Genomic DNA, 21,213 nt, shown 5'->3' with positions numbered 1-21,213 from the left:
CAATAACTTATTTATTAAAACGAGATTAAACGAGCCGCTATCAACATTAGTCTATACATAAAGATTATCTAAAAAAATGTATTTAAATAACGGATGTCCTAAACTGGATAATAGTTTTTGATTAAATCGCTTCGTATACACTACATATAGTGTATACATTATACTTGTGAATATATATACTTGTGAATGTATATACTTCGTATATACTTGTAAATGTATATACTTCGTATATACATTCGTATTATATGTAGTGAATAAGTAGTCTGAGAAGACTATGACGTCACTCGTATACCTCGTGTTGGACGCTAGGTGGTGCTGGTTGTTTCAGTGCAGAATGGAAGTGGATGTGAGGAGGCGACTAGTGGTGTGCGTCGCTCGCCGTACAGTCGGTTGCAGTATTCCGGTGGTGGTCGGTCCGTCAATATCTCTTGTGGAGTAATCCTTCTCGGATTACTCTGAATTAGGAAGGGACAATCTCTCTCTGTTTCGAGTAGTCAAGTCTGCTTTATGTTGGTTAAAAATTGATTTGTTAATTAAGTTGTCCTGACAAATATTGGGAATTATAAAAGGATTAAAAATATTTGTTCAACATGGGTTTTCTAATTTTTAAAATCTACTTCTGAGTATTTACTAGCTGTACCTATCTCGGGTTCCTTTACCTTTGCATGTTACGTTAGGAATACGAGTAGATACGTGGAGAAAATAATTATAATATCTGGTACATACGGTATAACGTATACCAGACCATAATTATATTTTTCAATTTTACCTACAATGTTGTTATCTTTTTATCAAGACTGAATATACTCGTATCTACAATGTAGAACTTATTTAAATCAAAATTGAACATCCCACCAACCAACCAAGTAGATACCTACATAGACAGTAAGATCTAAATCATGACTGAATACTATCTAGGCAATTATCCTTTCATTATCAGGCGTGACTGCTACTAATTACTAGGCTATATTAGTGAGCCATGATAGCCCAATATGACCTCTGCCTTCGATTCGAAGGGCGGAGGTTCAAATCCAGCACGAGGCATGTACCTCCAACTTTTCAGTTTGGTGCATTTAAAGAAATTAAATATCACGTGTCTCAAACGGTGAAGGAAAAACATCGTGAGGTAACCTGCTTACCGCATTATCCGCATTGAGCCAGCGTTGTGGATTATAGCCTAACACTCCCATTCTGAAATGAGACTCGTGCTTAAAAGTGAGCCGAATATGGATTGTTAATAATGATGATGATGATGATGATGATGATGATGATGATGATGATGATGATAATGCTACGCTATAAACTAAAACAAAAGTAGTAATAATACCTAGAATTACGACTAACTTTTATATTTGTTTATACTAACGTTTATATGAAAAGTCCCGAAGCCATTCACCATTGTAAGCACGATCGTCATAAAGGACGTAATGTTCCGAATAGAGCACATATTTCTATCTTCACGATAATATATTACGAGAATTATTTATTAACTGCGATTTGTTCCTAAAGCGGATATCAGATGGTTTACTTTTCTTTCATTACTGACTTTTATTGTGCCTCTTTCATATCTAATAAAATTGTATGAGAATGAAACTAAATTGACTACGTTTTGAACGTTTATAATGTTTTATGTACGCAGTGCGTTAGTTATATGAAGGTTTGATTTTTGATGGTAATACTCTTGGCAATTAATATATTTAGAGTCAAGTTTATGTGATAGCTATGATGGTGATAACAACAATAATCTTAGTTGTGTTTATTTTTAGCTTTCTTCTATGCTACAGCGAGGAATCGACGCATGACGTCATCTTTTTTCGAGTGTGCAGCCGACTCACCGACATTCTCACGTCAAAAACTAAAAAAAAGCCCGGCTTTTAAGGCAAAATTTTCTTAAAAGAAAAAAAAACGAATTGCCTGAGTTGGGAGTTGATCCCAGTACTACAAAAACCAGACCCGCGTAGCTTAACCAACGAGGCAGTGATCAAGATCTGTCATTCCCATACATTTTTCTAGTTTTCGATGCGTTTGCGACTGTAGAAAGAGAATCGACGTGCCACCTGGCTACAAGGACAGTTCTGGCTAAATATTCCACTAAGTCCAAGGGTATTATAGTCTGTGCGAATCGGACGTGTCCAGGCTGACAGGGAGTAAATCCACGGAGATTTTCCACCCCGTATAGGAAAAAAGGCTTTTAAATAAAGCCTCAGAGCACCAGCGGAGTATGCAAAAGCGATCCGTGGCACTTCACATTCGTATAACACAGATGGACGCGCTTCGGGTGAATTTATGATAGTTTATTCATAAAAATGTAGGTAGAATTTTTAAAATGCATATTTTTCAGAATAGGTTTTTTAATCAACTAATATGACGAAAAGGCAAGATTTGATTTCTCGTCTGTTTGTTTGTAAGAATTTAACTCAAAAACAACTAGACCATTTATCCGAACTTAAGTACAAAAACGAAACCCTTATTTTAATTTTTGTATTATTGAAAAGTCCAAGTTTTTACAAGATAAAAAAAAATGTTAAATGCGACGTCTAACCGATTTTACGTTAATTCTCAAATATTTAAGTTACTTCTTAACCCCCTTTTGTATGTATTTTGTCAGTTGTCATAGTTATACAGCAGTAGTCTATAATAATAGGTAATGGAAAAAAATGATAAAATCAATGAAATTACGCTCGTCTGTACTCATACTAAATTATTGACCCTCAAAGTTTCAATGTCACGAAGGCATAAAATATTATTACTCGACGGCCACGAGCCACAGTTTTTATACCAAATTTGTTGTGCTGCTAGCGTCAGCGTCAAGCGTCAAAACAATTTCATGTATACTGTAGAACACATAACAGCGCTAAATGTACTCTTTCAGGGTGAAGCGTTAATACGTTTGGCTTGACACCTGCACGGCTATTCTCTAACGATGTTTTGTAAAACTCGCAAGTGCGACTTTCGAATTCAGCGATATCTTTCTCATTCTATGGTATCGTGTTAAATAGAGAGAGATAGAGGTGAATTCGAAACTCGCACTTGCGAGTAAGAATATCGTTACAGAATAGCCGTGCTGGCATTCAAACACAACCCAACAAACACTGTACAAACATCATTCGAGCCAGATGTCAAGTTAATCCGCACGAGCTTTACGTTTTGTTGCGTCAACAGAGGCTAACAAAGCTACAGTGGTTCCGATGCTGCAGATGGTACTCGTAAAAGGCAACGGTAATAACTGAACATTATGTGACCTGTAAAAATAAAGGTATTCCGTATGGTAACTTTCTAGCGGTGCGACAGTGTCGTGGCCCAGCGTTATTACAGTTGTTTTTGGGACATTGAAAGTTGGTCCATAATTTTGTGACTTTGACGTATTGGATCACATCGGATCGTTTGTGTTTCATATTGTATTTCGAGATTGGATTAATAATGTTAGATTTTTTGTTTGAGTTTGTTTTATTAATATGTATTAGGTGAAGTTATTCCATATATTGTATTTTATATACACGGTCGCTAGAATACTATCGTTAATGCTAGTGAACTCTATGTTTCAGTATTAACTCGTATTACTTTTAATGGTATGTTTTTTTTATTGGTTTATAAAACATTATCTCCGAAACTATTTAAGTAATTAACATACTGTAAAGGGCAAATCTTATCTCCATAATATCCTTGTAATTATTAAATAATTTATTTTAATAAGGATTAAAGTTTAATTGTATAAATAATGACGTAAACCTAAGTATATAAAATTAATAATTTTTAAAACACAAAAGGTACTATATCTGCTAATATATAGAAGATAGATATATGGTGTCGCGGACTTTTTTGTAGATCTTTTAAAGATACATAAAGTCTCTATACATTAATTTTAATTTTACACAATAGTTAAGGCAGCGCATGCGAATAAGTCTGTTTAAGAGGATTTTCAGTCCGACCTGTTTGACAAAAACTGTGATAACTCAGCTAATATATTTTTGAAATCGGACCAGTAGTTCCGAAGATTACCCCATTTAAAAAATGTGACAAACTTACAAACTTACAAACTTTACCTCTTTATAATATTAGTATAGATTTCCTTAAACTAACTTATTAAAAAATTGATTTTACACATCCTTATGTAATTGTGCCTACTCGATGTAAACACAACATGCTTACATTGGTTGCAAAATAATAACTTACTCTAAAAAAAACAAACAAAAAGATAGAGAAAACAATAGACTAAGATATTTAGCGGCACAATCATCCGCCCACTTTAATATATTCGCGTCATATTAATGAGGGCGGATAATTGTGCTCTGAGTGTATAATGCTTAAGACGTCATTAAATTATTTAATGCTGAATAATGTCTGAAGGTTCTTCTTCTCTCGGTCGGAATATGTATATTATGTTTTTTTCAGTACCTCTGACAATATCTTTGAGAAATTGAGACACTAGCTGTAATGTAGATTTGCAGTGGTGTAAAATCTGTATAATGGTTTAGCCGTGTAACTAAATAAACAAACAAATTCCTTTTTGCATTTCAAATATTAATAAATAAAGCATCGAAATATCTCCTCTCTTTCATAAACTTTGGACTTTGTGTTATTTTTTTCATTTCGTAGTTTCATATAATATTTCTCTTTCGGTAAAATGGCGAAAAAGCTCAAACTGTCGAACCTTTATCAAATGCCTACCTTACATTGCTAAGGCGATTTATATCAGCCTTTAGATTTGTTAAAATCAACCCTTTTCCATTTAGTTGAATCTCGAATAGCCTAAAAGCTTAGCTTCAGGGGTAATATTGGAATATATTTTGTAATATCCAAAAAATAGTTAAAATAGGTGGTTGAATTTAAAATTTACGTAGACATTTAAGTATTAAAATATCTTTTGAACCATCAAAAATTAGCTCAGGAACACCCATTTATGTACTGCAAAATCAAAGTCAAAAGTCAAAGTCAAAATTCATTTATTTCAAATAGGCTTAGTTTACAAGCTCTTTCGAAACGTCAGGTAATAATATTAAACTTAAGATAATGGTGATAACAATTATTCGAATAATTAAAATTAAAGTTACGAGGGTTCCAAACGCGCCTTGGTCCGAGAAGAGCCCACAACAAACTCAGCCAAGGTTTAGTTGTTTTTTTTATCACCATTTTACAAACTTATTTAAAACTAAGCACACAGTCGTATAATACAGTTTAACACCAAGCTTTTTTATCATTTAAATACTCATTGACACTATAATAAGACTTTACTTTATCATATATTATATATATCTTTGATTATTTTGCAGCTTCTAAAGTTTTAGATGATTAAGTTAAGTTTTCGACTAAACGTCTTATTACCATATCAACTAATTTTCGAAAGTGCTTACTGACTAAGATTACTTGAAATTTTGATTTTGAAATTAAAAATATAAAGGATTTTGCACTAGAAAGTAGATCTTATTTATAGGATAGCAGACAGTCGAGGAATAAAAGAGTTTTTAAAGTTGTAGTAAGGTCCCTTATTCTCATATAACCTTGCAACTTGAAAAAATACACAAAAAAACTTCGTCGCTTGAAATTCAGCTTTTCCCTATTCACATAAGGTTCATTATGTCTTGAACTCATTTTCCTTGGTAAAGAGGCGTTAAAATATGATTTTACTTGGCGACAGACACTTTGTCACCGCATAATGAGATAAGTTATATGAATTGGCGATTTGAGGAAATTTTAGGTGAAAATGAGTTTTAAATGACTATTTTTATTGCAGTTAGCAAGTACTTTTATTGTTGAAAGGTTATTGCTGATTTTTCTCATGCAATGTGGATAATCACTATAGATTTAAGAGGTTTTAAGTATGATATGAATATGTTTGAGGTCTAACAGGTTCGTAAAGCATACACCAGGAGGATGTTTATCTTCGTCATTAACTTATCAACCCATATTCGTGTCACTGTTGAATGAATGAATGAATGAATGAATGAACAAGAGTCTCCTCTAGAATGAAAAGGGTTAGGCTAATAGTCCACCACGAATATGGTAGTAGTCAATGCGAAGAAAATCCTCAGGTATACAGGTTTTGCCATGATGTTTCTCCGACGGAGATGTACTGCAGCCACGCTTATTACTGGCACTTAGCAGCATTCCTATGTTTCCAGCGAGGCATAGTTGCCCGTGTAATTATAGATACATGAGGCTTAACATCTACATCATAACATGGCGATAGTTTTCCGCTTAACATTAGACTCATCATCTGCTTGGTCTGTCAATTGATTCTATAAAAACTATATCAGGACGTGCTCTCTAGAGTAAGGCTTAGAAGAGAACTTACATGTTATGTCAACTATTCATTATGATCGTCATTAACAGCCGATCTTCTAGACATAGGCCTCTTGCATACTACCAAACACCACAGTCTCGAGCAGCTAGCATCCAGCGGCTCCCTGCAACGCGCTTGATGTCTTCGGTCCACCAAGTGGGAGGTCGACCGACACTGCGCTTCCCGGTACGGGGTCGCTCTGCCAGCAATTTGGGACCCCAAAGTAAATCGGCTCTTCGAACTATATGCCCTGCCCATTGCCACTTCAGCTTCGCGACTCCCTGAGCTATATCAGAGATTTTGTTTTGTCTGAGGATCTCTTAATAACTGATATGATTGCACGCAGAATAACTCCAAGCACAGTTCGAATTTGAGCCTTCTTACGAGGCCTAGTAACGACCAAGTCAACTATTAGAGTTAGAATATAAAAAATGCAGCGAACGAAATTTATTCGTTCCCCGTGCGCGGCCTTGTCATGTCGAGTACGTTTCAGTTTTTATAACTTCTCCCCTCTCAGGGGAACCTTTATTCGGTCCCCTGAAAAAGGTCAAGTAGTAAACTTTATGCAAATTTTAATGTCGTTGATAAAATGGGATGTTGAATGAAGCCAAGGTTATGGCTTCCACAGAGAAGTAAACATTTTGTTATTTAACATCAATACGTAAAACATTTAAATAAAATTGAAATGTTTGTCTGTGATTTCAAAATAACTGTTTCTCAAATGGTTCGTTTGTTATTACACTAAAACACAAACAACCGTTTTTATAAATTTCGGTCTGTCTGTGTGTTTGTCCGGACTAACCTCGAGAACGGCTGCATTGATTTTAATGGGAGTTTTACAGGTAACTGAGCAACATTATTCTACTTGTTATCCCTACAATGTCCATAGTTCCCGAGGGATTTGTAAAAACTTAGACTTTAGGTGTGAAAATATATATAACTAGCGGACGCCCGCGACTTCGTCCGCGTAAAAATTGATGTAAACTTCTCTACCTCTACCTTACCCTGCTCGTAAACCTACCCAACCCTACCCTACCCTACCCTACCCCTACCTTACTCCTACCCTACCGCTAATGCTTACCCTTCCTTCCCCCCACCTTACCCTGCCCTAACCCTACCCGTAACCTATCCATACCCTATCCTACCCTACCCCTAATCTACCCCTACCCTACTCCTACCTTACTCCGACCCTACCGCTAACCCTAACCCTTCCCTACCCCTACCCTCACCCTACCCTACCCGTACCCTACCCCTACCCTACCCCTATCCTACTCCTCCCCTACTCTATACGTTCCATATCCTTCCCCTACCTCTACCTTGCCCCTACCCTACACTACCCCTACCTTATCCGTACCCTACCCTACCCTACCCTACACTTTCCATAAATTACCCCTACCCTACCTCTATCCTACCCCTTCCCTACCTCTATACTATCCCTACCCTCAGCAAAATTGGTCCAGCCTTTTGTGCGTGGTGCAATGACCAAAAGACTATAATTTCCCAAGCGACTTCTATGCTAATACTATAAAGAGGTAAAGTTTGTGTGGTTGTCGGGGGTAATCTCTGGATCTACTGGACCGATTTGGAAAATTCTTTTACCAATAGAAAGCTACATTATTTGCAAGTGTCATAGGCTATGTTTGGTCCTCATATTCATACGGGAACGGGAACCACGTAATTGAAACCGCGGGGCGTCATATAGCGGCATTTCTGCGACTTTCAGAAATTTTGTATTATCTCCGAAACTATATAACTAATTAACATACTGTAAAGGGCAAATCTTATCTCTATAATATCCTTGTGATTATTAAATCATTTATTTTGATAAGGATTTAAGTTTAGTTGTGTAAATAATGACGTAAACCTTAGTTTAAAATTTAAATAATTTATTAAAGTACTAAAGGTACTATATCTGCTAAAATATAAAAGATAGATATATGGTGTCGCGGACTTTTTTGTAGAACTTTTAAAGGTTCAATAAGCCTCCAGACCTGTAAGAGAAAACCCGCGATATCTCAGTAGTTATATATGATAGAAATATAAAATATAGCCTATAACACTCCCCGATAACGTAGCATTCTACTGGTGAAAGAATTTTTAAAATCGGTCCAGTAGTTCCGAAGATTACCCCATTTCAAAAAATTGTTACAAACTTACAAACTTACAAACTTTACCTCTTTATAATATTAGTATAGATAAAGAAAATAAATTTCCAAACATTTTTGGTAATTTTGGCCTCATCTATTGCTAAAAAAAATCTTTTTTAAAATGCGGGTAACTGTTCTAATCGACTTTAAAAAGGAGGTTTTGAATTCAACGTGTAAGTTTTTTAATGTTTTTCAGCTGATAATTTCGACAATTACTAACTAATTTTGAATTTCTTTTTATCGGACTTTTATTTGTATGTATTATGAAACTATGTTATAATTTTTGTAGAGGCTTCTTGGCATTAAATTTATCCTGGAACACGCTAAAAATAGGAAATAAAATGTTTAAAGAAAGTCTTCAAAAAACACTTCAAATATGGGAACCTATACATAGAATTATTACTTCATAAAGACATTAGATAATCTTATCTCTGCGTGGTTCACAAGCGCACTCATCTTTCCTCTAGTAAATCACATTAAGTTGTGCTCTCTAATATATTATCTTGATTAATGGAGCGAATGGTTTCCAAGCGTCTCTATACTACAGTAGCACAAGCCACGCGGTTTCACTCGCATAGTTCCAGTTTCCATAACAATACCGGGATTAAATATAGCCTATGAGACTCACAAATAACGTAGCTTTCTAGTGTTAAAAAAAATCAAAATCGGTTTAGTAAATCTAGAGATTACCCCCTACAATAACATAAATCAATTTTGGTTGTATATGAGTCCTTTTTTTAATTTTTAACAATGTTGATATAAAAATAAAATAGAAAACACTATTAAAAAATTATAAAAAAATCAACCCTCCCGCTGCAGGACATTTGAGGTCCCAAGCAACCGGTGGTCAGGGCTCCAGAGTGAACCTCCTCACAATACGCGCCGTCTCAAGAATCCTTCTGTATCCGACTCTTGATCCAAGAATTAAGTGAAAGCTTTTTAAGGTGTTGGTCGAAGCTTTTCGCTATACGACCATTGACTGAAACAACTATCGGAACAATAATAGTTGATTCAACATTCCACATGGCGGTAAATTACCGCCGTGTGGAACCGTGAGCGAGGTCCAAGTATTTTGATACTTTTTCCTTTTCGGCTTTAACCAGATTATCGTCATGTGGAACAGTAATATCAACAATTATTGCACGGTGCAGTGACCGAACGACTAGCACTTTAACAGTGGGCCTAGTGGCAGTTTGATACTGTTACTATCGCGTTAACGTAAACGCGAATTTCTAAGGAATTGAAACAGCGCCATCTAGTGGCACTACTGCACAACTGTTTCAATTCCATATAAATTCGCGTTAACGTCAACGCGATAGTAACAGTATGAAAATATTGAAAACTCCCACTAGGCAAATAGGTCAATTAGCATTACAATATACCTGTCAGTGATAATAGTTCGGTCCCAGTAGAGCATAGCATAGAAGTATAGATGAGTAGTTAATAATATCTGGTTGAAGTGCGCCATAAATGAGCTTTATTTTCATCGGGGCCATAAATCTTGTTAATTTGCTCACTGTGCTTGATTAATTTGTTCGTATTTACATAAAGCTGTGACCAGAGGGCGTAACAAGCCCACTTAGGCGAAGCGTAACAAGACTTTTAGGCACAGTCAATAGAACGGGGCTTTACAAAGTGAGTCTTTTTTTGACGTGACACCGTCTTATAATTCGATGGAGCCGGCTGCACACTCGAAAAAAAATTACGTCATGCGTCGTTCCCTCGCTCTAGGGATGCCAACTTTTTTTCACAACTAATAAAGTATATTCTGGTCTATTATCTCTCTGGAAGATATCTCTATCTGGAATATATCTCTAATCTGGAAGATTAATAATTATTAAACAGTATTTTAGAAAAAGGAACATTTTCTTTTGAAAAATGCAACCATTCCCTCAGTATTTTCTTATGACGCTGTCACGTTCAACTATCGTCAGTAAACCGACTTTACACACAACCGATTTTTTTTTTATTAAAAAGAATGTTTGTCATGTTTTTTATAATATAACCAATATTCTCACTCCCCGCTAACTAGTCGGGAAAGACCGTGCTAAGAGGCGGGGATCGAACCACCACCCCTTGGTGAAGAGTCCAACTGCTCTTACCGTTGAGTTATCGAGGCTTGTTGAGATGTTAATCTTTACATTTAGTGTTTGTTATTGTAAAGCAAATCAACGGAATAGTGCATAAGCTTAGCTAAGCTCCTTATAGCGATTTAGCGTTCCAGTACGCATAGAAACCGTCAGAGACTTGGGTAAAACAAACCTACCTCCTCCAAGTAATCCTGCTTCGATTGTACATCTTGCAAGTAAGACTGCACCTTCACTTAACATCAGATGAGATCGATAAAAATTAGGAAATATATTCACTCTATTATGGCCTAGCCCTGCAGTAGGCCCTTAAAACAAGCTAATGATTAATGATACGTTCAGGTCACGGTTACCTCCTCCAGAATGGCCTTCTAAGCCGAGGTCCGAGTCTCATAGGAGACGCCCTTAGAGAGCCGTTCCGTCCTCTATCTTTCTTTCAGCCTTCGGGTCACATCAGGCGATGCTTCTGCGCTCGCCCAACCCCCCCGGTGACGCCGTAGTGGTTCCGCAGGGAGCTATCGGCACCTACTCAGACAGAAAAAAAAAAAAAAATAATGATACGATTAGGTGTGGTTCTATCGCCTTCAGTTGTTACGTGACGTTGTAGTGCTTCCGCTTTGTCGTTTTTGGTGGCATTCGTGATATCTTTTAATACAATATATCTAGTATTATTCACGCATCAGATATTATATGTCTTGAACAAAGTTATTGGACGTTGTCATAAAATAATAATAAATTGACAATTAAAACTTAATATTTAAAACGTATTCATACAAAATTATTTTTAACTTATATAGACTATAGAGTCTATAAAAATACAATTCCATTTTTTTAATAAATTTTTAATACAATATTACTGGATACACCAGCTTTCTAGCGATGATGCGATTGCATTTAGCGGCCTCGCGAAACCCTACTTTAAACATTAAATAAAATATATTATCAATAGAGATCAGGTTTTACAAGTTAAAAATTTTATTAAAAAATTTCCTCTACTTTAAGAATCTTATTGTAACAATTCTGTAACACCAATAGTTTGGGAGTAATTTCTATTAATGTAGACCCCTATTTTTACAAATCATCAATTATTTTTAACTTATGTAATTGTTAATGTGCGGGTCAGAAATGTTTTTATCATCATAGAGGTCATGACGAATCGAATGAGCTACCACACGTATTTTTATTCGTGGTATCAGTATTAAACACTGTTTATTTTTTGATCACTGGTCTATCTTGTAGTATTAGTAATTTGTTTAGTTTTTGATTGGTTGCCAATCGGCAAAAGCCTTCATCTCAACCTTTTCCATTCTGATCTGTCATGAACTCGTGAGTCACTGTATTTCACATCGCTCCTGCCTGTACGATATCTGTGCGTTTTCACATAATAAATAACTTTTGGCAATAATTGGTTTATTTAATATTTCTACAAATTGTTTTGCACTTTCATTTTTCACTTCAAGACCTTTAAATTTGTAAACATTGTAAAAAATAAATACATATTAGTCACATATGTAGGCTAGATTGTAATTTATATTGCTTTATTGGTTTTCTCCCTAGTTTCTACACATTTTTACTATAAAAAATATATGTGATATAACGCAGTAGATTTAGTTAGATACAAGAAGTTTATACCCGTGCCCCGTCACTTGCAGATGGCGCGCTTAGCTCCGATATTAACGCGCGACAAATATTACGTAAGCAGGATTTCAAATGTAACATTTTTTGATCGAATATAATATAAACCTTGTATGTAAATGTTATTAAACAGCTATCACAAAAATATTAATCTGGAGTACAATTTTATGTCATCATCATCATCATATCAGCCAATGGACGTTCACTGCAGGACATAGGCCTTTTATAAGGACTTCTAAACATCATGATACTGAGCCGCCTGCATCCAGCGAATCCCAGCGACTCGCTTCATGTGGTCAATCCACCTGGTGGGTACCAACACTGCGCTTTGTAGTTTAGGGTTGCCATTCCAGCACCTTGGGACCCCAACGTCCATCGGCTCTTCGAACTATGTGCCCCGTCCGTTGACACTTCAGCTTCGCGAATCGTTGAGCTATGTCGGTGACTTTGGTTCTTCTGCCGATCTCCTCATTGCTGATTCAATCACGCAGAGATACTCTTTCCATCGCCTGCTGTGTGAAACTCAATTTAATGTACTGTGATAAAATGTTAGTTTTACATATTATAGTTTGAAGTATAAAACATGTCGGTTATGAATTTTTAAATAGTTATCTCCAACCGAATGAGTTGATCAGCACTAAAATTATTTATCCCGGTGTACGCTTCAAAATTTGACCCACTTTATCGTTTTACATGTATTTTTCGTTTTGGCAATCATCTCAATGGTAGTTGATTATTTCTACGAGATCACATAATTATCTAGCTGGTAAAGAGTGGGTAATTCTAAAATAGTTCTTTATAATGGAATGAAAAGTATTAATGACAACTCATTTGATGTCGAATAAATTTTTTTTAGGGAACCTCTCCTAAATGTAATTTTTTTTACTCTTTTACCTCATTGTGTGGGATATCGCTCAATATATTTCTTCTTCTTTGAAGGATATGGCCTTTTACCATTTTTTTTTCATTTTAGGGATCTGTCTGTAAGTAAGTTCACATGGTGTAGGGTATCGTTTTCGGTATTTTTGTGCATTAACTATGGGTTTAAAGTGCTAATTTAATCTACGGAACTCTACACTGCACGTGAACCGACACGCACTTGGCCGGCTCAATTTCACCTTATTCGTTTGTAGAAATAAAAAAGCATTGATGTAGAATAAGTCTCTCTGACACTCTAAATAAAAGGTTGTAAAAAAAATTGATTCTACTTTTGTATGTACTCGTAGTTGCTTAAAAATAATCGGACACATTGTAATATTATTCAAATAAAGAATCCTAATATCCTACTTCCTACTAATATTATAAACGCGAAAGTTTGTATGAATGTTTTGGATGTATGTTTGGATGTTTGTTACTCTTTAACGACGCTACTTCTGAAGCGATTTGGCTGATATTTGGAATGGAAATAGATTTTACTCTGGATTGACACATAGGCTAATGGATAATAGGAAAAAAACCATGGTTTCCCGAGATTTGCAACTCTGATGATGTTGATGATATGAATGTTTGTTACTCTCTCACGCCTCGACTACTTATCCGAATTAGCTGAAATTTGGTATTGATATATATTATAGCATGGATTAACACATAGGCTACTTTTTATCCCGGAAAACCCATGGTTCCCGAGGGATTTGTGAAAATTTAAATTCCACGCGGATGAAGTCGCGGGCGTCCACTAGTGTTGTATAAAACGTAAGTGCATTTTGCATTCGGCGGTGCTAACTCGTTTCTACGTCTTTAATATTATTGGTATTACGGTCACGATAATTGAATTCCATTCCAGAGAGACCACAATGCGACGGACTGATGCTGCAATGCACCCCCCTCCCCTCCCTGCATTCCTGGCGATTGTACGAGCCAATAGATATTAGATAGAAAAACAATATGCAACTAGTACTTCGAATCTTAAGATTATATTATACTCTACCGGACGCCCGTGACTTCGTCCGCGTAAAACTTTGTTTTTCACAAATCCCGCGGAAACCATAGCATTTGGTATATGTTGCTCAGTAGTCTCTTCTATCTTCCAGTAGCTCTATCAAAATTGGTTTAGTTCTAGGATAAACAGAAAGACATAAAATAAGCGAGGAACTTGTAACATTTTTATGATGAGCTGATTTATCATCAACTTTGCTGCATCAATAATCCTACTTCCTATTAATATTATAAACGCGAAAGTTTGTATGGATGTTTGGATGTTTGTTACTCTTTAAAGCCGCTACTACGGAAGCGATTTGGCTGATATTTGGAATGGAAATAGATTTAACTCTGGATTAACACATCATCCCGAAAAAATCCTTGGTTTCCCGAGATTTGCGAAAACTGATGATTTTGATGATATGGATATTTGTTATTCTTTTACGCCTCGATTACTGAACCGAATTAGCTGAAATATGGTATTGATATGTATTATAGCATGGATTAACACATAGACTTTTTATCCCCGAAAAATCCATGGTTCCCGAGGGATTTGTGTAAAAACTTCCATTCCACGCGGACGAATTCGCGGGCTAGTTGTTATTATAAAGGATGCGAAATTAACTGTTATGTCTGTCTGTCGGTGTGTTACTTTTTCTCACCTAAGCCGCTTAATCCATTGTGATGAATATAAGTAAAGATTAGAAAGTCAAAAGACTGGATGTAAGGCATGAATGTAGATAAAAGAGCATCGATAAAATATATCTATAGACATATTTTACGTAGATCTTGCTACGAAACTCTACGACGTAGCGATCGTAGACCATAGTCCCACTATTCAGTGAAACAATCTCTGTAAACTCATTAAGCTTCAAAAGCTCTATGGTAAAGGGGCAATCAACACCAAGAGATTATTGCTCCACTCCTAACAGTGTTTTCCGACTATTTGGGGGGGAGCGGGAATATTGGTCATATTTATGAGATATGGCGAATATTCTTTAAAAAAAAATTAACAAAAAATGCACAATTTTTTTGAGTGGATAAATCTTCATGGATACCATTCTCGCCACAGGGAGGCTATATTTGTCGGACTTAAACCGACTAAAACCCCACGGTGTTTGGTCTGGTCGCCTGATGACTGGGGTCATCGGGTATGTTCCGTAAGCTACCGCGACCCAACCAGCAAAAGAGGTCCAAAAAGCCACTGCAGCGACAGCATCCCACACCCAAATACCGAAGGGGTCGATCATCGAAGCCTGATGGCCCATAAAAAATATACCTGACCTGACATTATTTTACGTACGTACTGACGTACGTAATGACTGTCGTATTTGAATTACGGAATTACGGAAATCTCTACGTAATAACTGACCCGTACGCAGGAGTTTGTGCTGGACACCAATTAGTGTAATTGGTGTCGAGTTTGAATGCGTGGAATGTGCTTGAGGATATATTTTGACGTACCGGATATGTAATGCTTGTAAAGTGTAAGTACAAGGTTTTTATCCCAGATAATTACGGAATTACGGAAATCTTATCTCTACGTAATAACTGACCGGTCGTTGGTCGTACGTAGGAGTTAGTGATGGACACCAATTAGTGTAATTGGTGTCGAGATTCAATGCGTGGAATGTGCTTGAGGATATATTTTGATGTAGCGGATGTAATGCTTGTAAAATGTGATGTTTTCATCCCAGATAAGGGTTAGTGCTAAATAAATTGAATTTAACCAAAGTGAAGATTTATATAGAACGAGAGCATATAATAGCTGACATATTTTATCTTTATGATCAATACATAATGGGATATTCGGGTTTTGTAAAGGGTTCCATGCGGGTTAAGTCGGAGGTCTCGGCTAGTCTATTATAAAAAAAGTGTGTATCAGCTCCTATGCACTAATGGAGTTTACTCTTTTAGATCGGCTGTCTAAATAGGTGTATATGTTGCCCCGCAGCATGCACTATGTACGTCTCAATACCTACGCCTAAAAAGTGAAAGGTGCGCCACCGAGGAGCAGCAGGCCACGGCGTGCGCGCCCGTACGCATGTGCACTCTATTGGCGGCGGAGTGAGAGATTCAGCGGCGGTGAAAGGTGCGCAGAATAGGTTCCGCACAAAAACGTAACGCTGTCATTCGTTCATCGAATTTTACTGTCCATATTTTTTCACACCGGGGGCTATATATGAAAAATCGATTCTTAAGGAGTAAACTCCAAAAAATCTGCCACGGTATTTCATTAGAACGGATCGTGTGGTATAATTTTTTTTATTAGCTAAGTTTCAGAATATATTGTAAAGCATTTTTCACCCATCTACTTTCACCCTCGATTTTTGTATCGTAATTTTTAGTATTTTTGTATGAAATCAAATGGCAGAAAAATTGGCCGAGTCAGCTAGATGGCATACCTATTATGTTAATAAGCATTGCTGTGGAAGAGATATACGTATGTTATCTCAGCTGCTTTCGCTGTCTAGCTCTTAACTACAGCGTAGGAGCGCAATTAATGTAATTGATGTCCGGTTAACTGTCCGGTTATACATGGGCGAAAATTTGTTGCCTATTCCTTTGTATAAGTAATTTAATATACTTATTTATATAACAGACCATTTTTTTATATTTAGTTACAGAAATCTTTATAAGAAAATATTAACTTTGTCTCATTTAGCATTACAAGAGGTTATAAAAACTTTAAAACCTAGTTAAGTAAAATAGTTAAAAAAAGATTTGGCAGTATAACGTAGTTTTTGGCTGGTGGGAGGCTTCGGCCGTGGCTAGTTACCACCCTACCGACAATGACGTACCGCCAAGCGATTTAGCGTTCCGGTACGATGCCGTGTATAAACCGAAAGGGGTGTGGATTTTCATCCTCCTCCTAACAAGTTAGCCAGCTTCCATCTTAGACTGCATCATCACTTACCATCAGGTGAGATCGTAGTCAAGGGCTAACTTGTAAAGAATAAAAAAAAACGTTAAAAGTGTTATAGGGCAGAAAATAAATAAATACAAACTGAAAAAGTAATGTTTAATACATTATTTTGCAGTTTGGTGAACATTAACCATAAAATAATAATAATTTGCAAATACAGAGTCCATCAGCGATTTTCATGTAGTACGTAAAATACAAGATTGATAAAATAAAATCTTTAACTTTGGTTTTACATAGCAGACTACCTATATGAGCTGAAACGTGTTAAGCTTAGTCACCAATGGCATTGATTTTCTTTCGAAATATAATATGCTAATGGGGTCCCGCAATTAATTTAATTATAATTGTTTTATTTTTCATTTCAGGGCTGACTCAACGAGCACAGACACTGGCAGAGACAAAAACATAAGTAGACTCAATGGGTTCCTCAATTTGAAGACTCCACTCATAAGTACAAAGACTTTGGGGTAAGTTGCTTAATTTACATAATAATTTAAATTAAAAACCCTTAAACTGAAATATGTTTAGCGCCATCTGTTGTCTACAGCTAAAACTACGACGCAGCGAAAGCTTGAAGCCGTTTAAACCTTTTTGGTTCATGTCAAGAGCATCGTTTCTCGTGGAAGTTCTTTTGGTGTTCACTAGATGGCGGTATTTGTATTCTTAAAAACTAAAAGTAAGTTGTGGGTGCAGTGCAATCTAAAACCTCGTCCTGCCTCGATGAAAAATAGGAATGATATAAGTATGTGTGTATCTGTATATCATCGTAGCTTATAAATGAATGAATAAATAAAATTATTTTTTAAATTATAATGCAGTTGACGTGATCGAAACGGCTCTTTCCATTATGATGGAAATAATTTCTGAGTAACTTTAGAAAATATTCTAATTAGATATTGTATCTACATACAACAGTAACTATAGAATTCTGCGTAAAATGAAAGCATCATGTTAAAATAATTAATGGTAGGTATGCTGTAGGAAACTAATAATAATTTTAAAAAGGCTAGATATTTTGATTGTTTGTTACCCGATTGTTTGAGAACTGATTTTGAAAATTCTGTCATCAATAAAATGTTACATTATCAGTAGGTAATATATTGTCCCCGTATTCCCACACGAATGGTATCTACGCGGGTAAATCCTAGTCTACAGTAATATTAGACTCGTAAAAAGGTAAAGTTTGTGAGGTTGCAGGGGGTAATCCTTGGATCTACTGAACCGATTTAAATAAAATATTTAGATAAAAATTTATTTATTTTGCTATCATCCGCGAAAAGCTGACAAAGCCATGCGACAACGTCACCCAGATCCGACAAAAGCTCTACGTACGTTTTACCACAAAACCGGAGCATCCTCAGGAGATGTTGACAATTGCAAAGTGTCGGGTTCGTCGGCTTTTCGCGGATGATAGTAAAGTAAATAAGTTTTTATCTATTCATGATGAACTTCCGCAAAGTAACGCCTGCTTCTATACACTATCTAAAATATTTTACCACTGGAGTTCCACGGTATTTGCGAGAGTATTCCCATGGGAATGAGAACTACTCGAATGAAATCGCGGGAATACGTTAGTTCGTTATAAATCTTTTTGGAAACTTCACGTCACACATTCAGAAAAGTAGGTAATTGAAATTCGCGTAATAAACACGGTACCCCCGTTTCTAAACTTCAGAAGTAAGCACCCTCAACTACACACAAGAACAACAAGTCTCAACTCTATTAAGCTTTGTAGAACTTTACAAAACTACCTTGTACATGCTGATGCCCTAGTAACTATAGCAGGAACACGAGCTCATAAATATACTGTTGTGTTATTTATTCCCCCTTCGAGATAGGATGGGTTTAAACTTTTTTTCAAGTTGGTAGAATAATTTGGAGGAATTAGGTGTAAAATTTACCAGCATTTGTGAGGAAACTCGTTCATAGTCACATGATCACGTAAGTTACTTTTTCACCCCACAAGTACCAATAAGATAGTGGAAGAAATTTCAAAAGTACTATTCGCTCACATTAAGTTTACGGATTTGTGAGGAAAATTAGTGTGAGACCACGTTGGGCTCACTGTCTGTAAGCGTGTTAAGAAAAACCAGGACACGTCCGAGTCGGACTCGTTCACTGAGGGTTCTGTACAAATAATGCTTTGTCATTATTCGAAAACTATCATAAAAAATATTTATAAATATCTTTTTAAGTTTGTGCCAATGAAACCCCTTTACACAATGCCCAACAACTTATTAACTTCTCTCAACGGGTTTTTGCCTACTGACTTGATATTTTGTGATGTAATAACAAATGTATAGTTTTTTTCCTATATGTTAACATATATAAATGTATAATATAAAACATGATAACATCATTGGAGCTATATAAAAAGAGATAATCGTGATACACTGTTTTTGTGACATTTGACGTTGAATAATTTACCTGACCCGTAATTTTATGAGACTTTCGAAACAACTATGAAACACCAAAGTGAAGGTGAATACGAGTTTACAGTTTATTGTTTTGACGGCCTCCGTGGCGCAGTGGTATGCGCGGTGGATTTACAAGACGGTCTTGGGTTCGATCCCCGGCTGGGCCGATTGAGGTTTTCTTAATTGGTCCAGGTCTGGCTGGTGGGAGGCTTCGCCCGTGGCTAATTACCACCCTACCGGCAAATACGTACAAGCGATTTAGCATTTCGGTAGGTACGGTGTCGTGTAGAAACCGAAAGGGGTGTGGATTTTCATCCTACTCCTAACAAGTTAGCCCGCTTCCTTCTTAGATTCCATCATCACTTACCATCAGGTGAGATTGTAGTCAAGGGCTAACTTATAAAGAATAAAAAAAAATTCTTGATGGTTGTTTGACCTATTTATTTCCTTTTTTGACAACTGAATGTTGCATTGCATTTCGTTGCATTTGAATATCTCTGTGGAACTATCGCCTGTCTCCCATGATGGTCTAAATTTCAACTGTTTTATAGCGTCACTATCAAATCCCTTTCAAACGGAGCTTTTGACAAAAATAAATAGATATAAGATAAATAAATAGATATAGATTTGGAGTACCACAGGGCAGTGTTCTTGGACCCTTACTTTTTCTCCTTTACATTAATGATTTGCCTAATACAACAAATCATGAATGTATCCTTTTCGCAGACGACACCACCCTGTTAATTAAATGTAAACAACATCAAAATATTGAAAGTGAATTAATAGGTGCAATAACAGGTGTGGTGGAATATCTTAAAAATAATAATTTAAATGTTAACATGGGCAAAACGAATATAATGCGATTTCAAACTTATAAATCTCAACTACAAAAGATTGATATAAAACTAAATGATACGTGCATTCAGGAAGTGGATGAAAATAAATTTCTAGGTATTACATTAGATAAGTATTGTAATTGGAAGGCTCATATTCAACAACTTATTCTAAAAATTGACAAATATGTATATGCCTTAAGACGCATAAGGCAAGTTGTATCTGTGGATGCAGCAATTCTAGCATATCATGGTTACGCCTCTTCCTTATTAAGATATGGATTGATACTTTGGGGTAATTCAACTGAAGCGCATCTAGCATTTAAGGCACAGAAACGTTGCATTAGGGCTATATGTAATGCTGATTGGACGGATAGCTGCAAGCCTTTGTTTAAGAAGCTAAAAATTCTACCACTTCCATGTTTGTACATATTTGAAATCTGCATTTTAATAAAAAAGAATCCCGAATATTTCAAGTTTAAATCAGAATTAAACCCAGAATCAAGGCTCAAAAATAAATTATGTGTACCCTACCAACACTTGGCCTTGTATAGGGATAATGTGTATTGCTCAGCTATACGTATTTATAATAAGTTGCCACCGCACAGTTATGACATGTCATTTTTGTCTTTTAAAAAATATTTATTGAAATTATTATTATATAAAAATTATTACTGTGTAAAAGACTTTTTAAATGACAAATTCTGAATGCAACAATAAATATAATCAGTTATGATTTTCTTATAAATTATTGACAATTTTAATTTTAATTTCTGACATTAATTTTTAATTTTTGACTTCATTTTTTTAATTATATGACATTGATTGATTTAATGTTGCATTACACCTGACATAGCATTTATATTGACATTGTTTAATTTTAATGGATTCTGATAGTATATTAATTATTTATATTTGATGTTAAGAATGCTTCGTCAAATTATGCTAATTGTACTATATTTAATTATTGG

At 35.8% G+C, this 21,213-nt stretch overlaps 1 protein-coding gene across 1 annotated transcript in view; it reads left to right on the top strand.

The window, feature by feature from the left end:
- The window catches only part of LOC112048758 (synaptotagmin-7), a 387,831-nt gene that overhangs the window by 23,973 nt on the left and 342,645 nt on the right, over positions 1-21,213 (top strand). Inside the window, exon 2 of the mRNA XM_052883102.1 lies at positions 17,358-17,459. Within this exon, the coding sequence (XP_052739062.1) occupies positions 17,358-17,459 (102 nt within the window). The remainder of the gene's footprint in view (positions 1-17,357; positions 17,460-21,213) is intronic.

The sequence above is a fragment of the Bicyclus anynana genome, chromosome 8 (assembly GCF_947172395.1).
Source record: "Bicyclus anynana chromosome 8, ilBicAnyn1.1, whole genome shotgun sequence".
NCBI lineage: Eukaryota > Metazoa > Arthropoda > Insecta > Lepidoptera > Nymphalidae > Bicyclus > Bicyclus anynana.
This window is presented reverse-complemented; position numbering and strand designations above follow the sequence as displayed.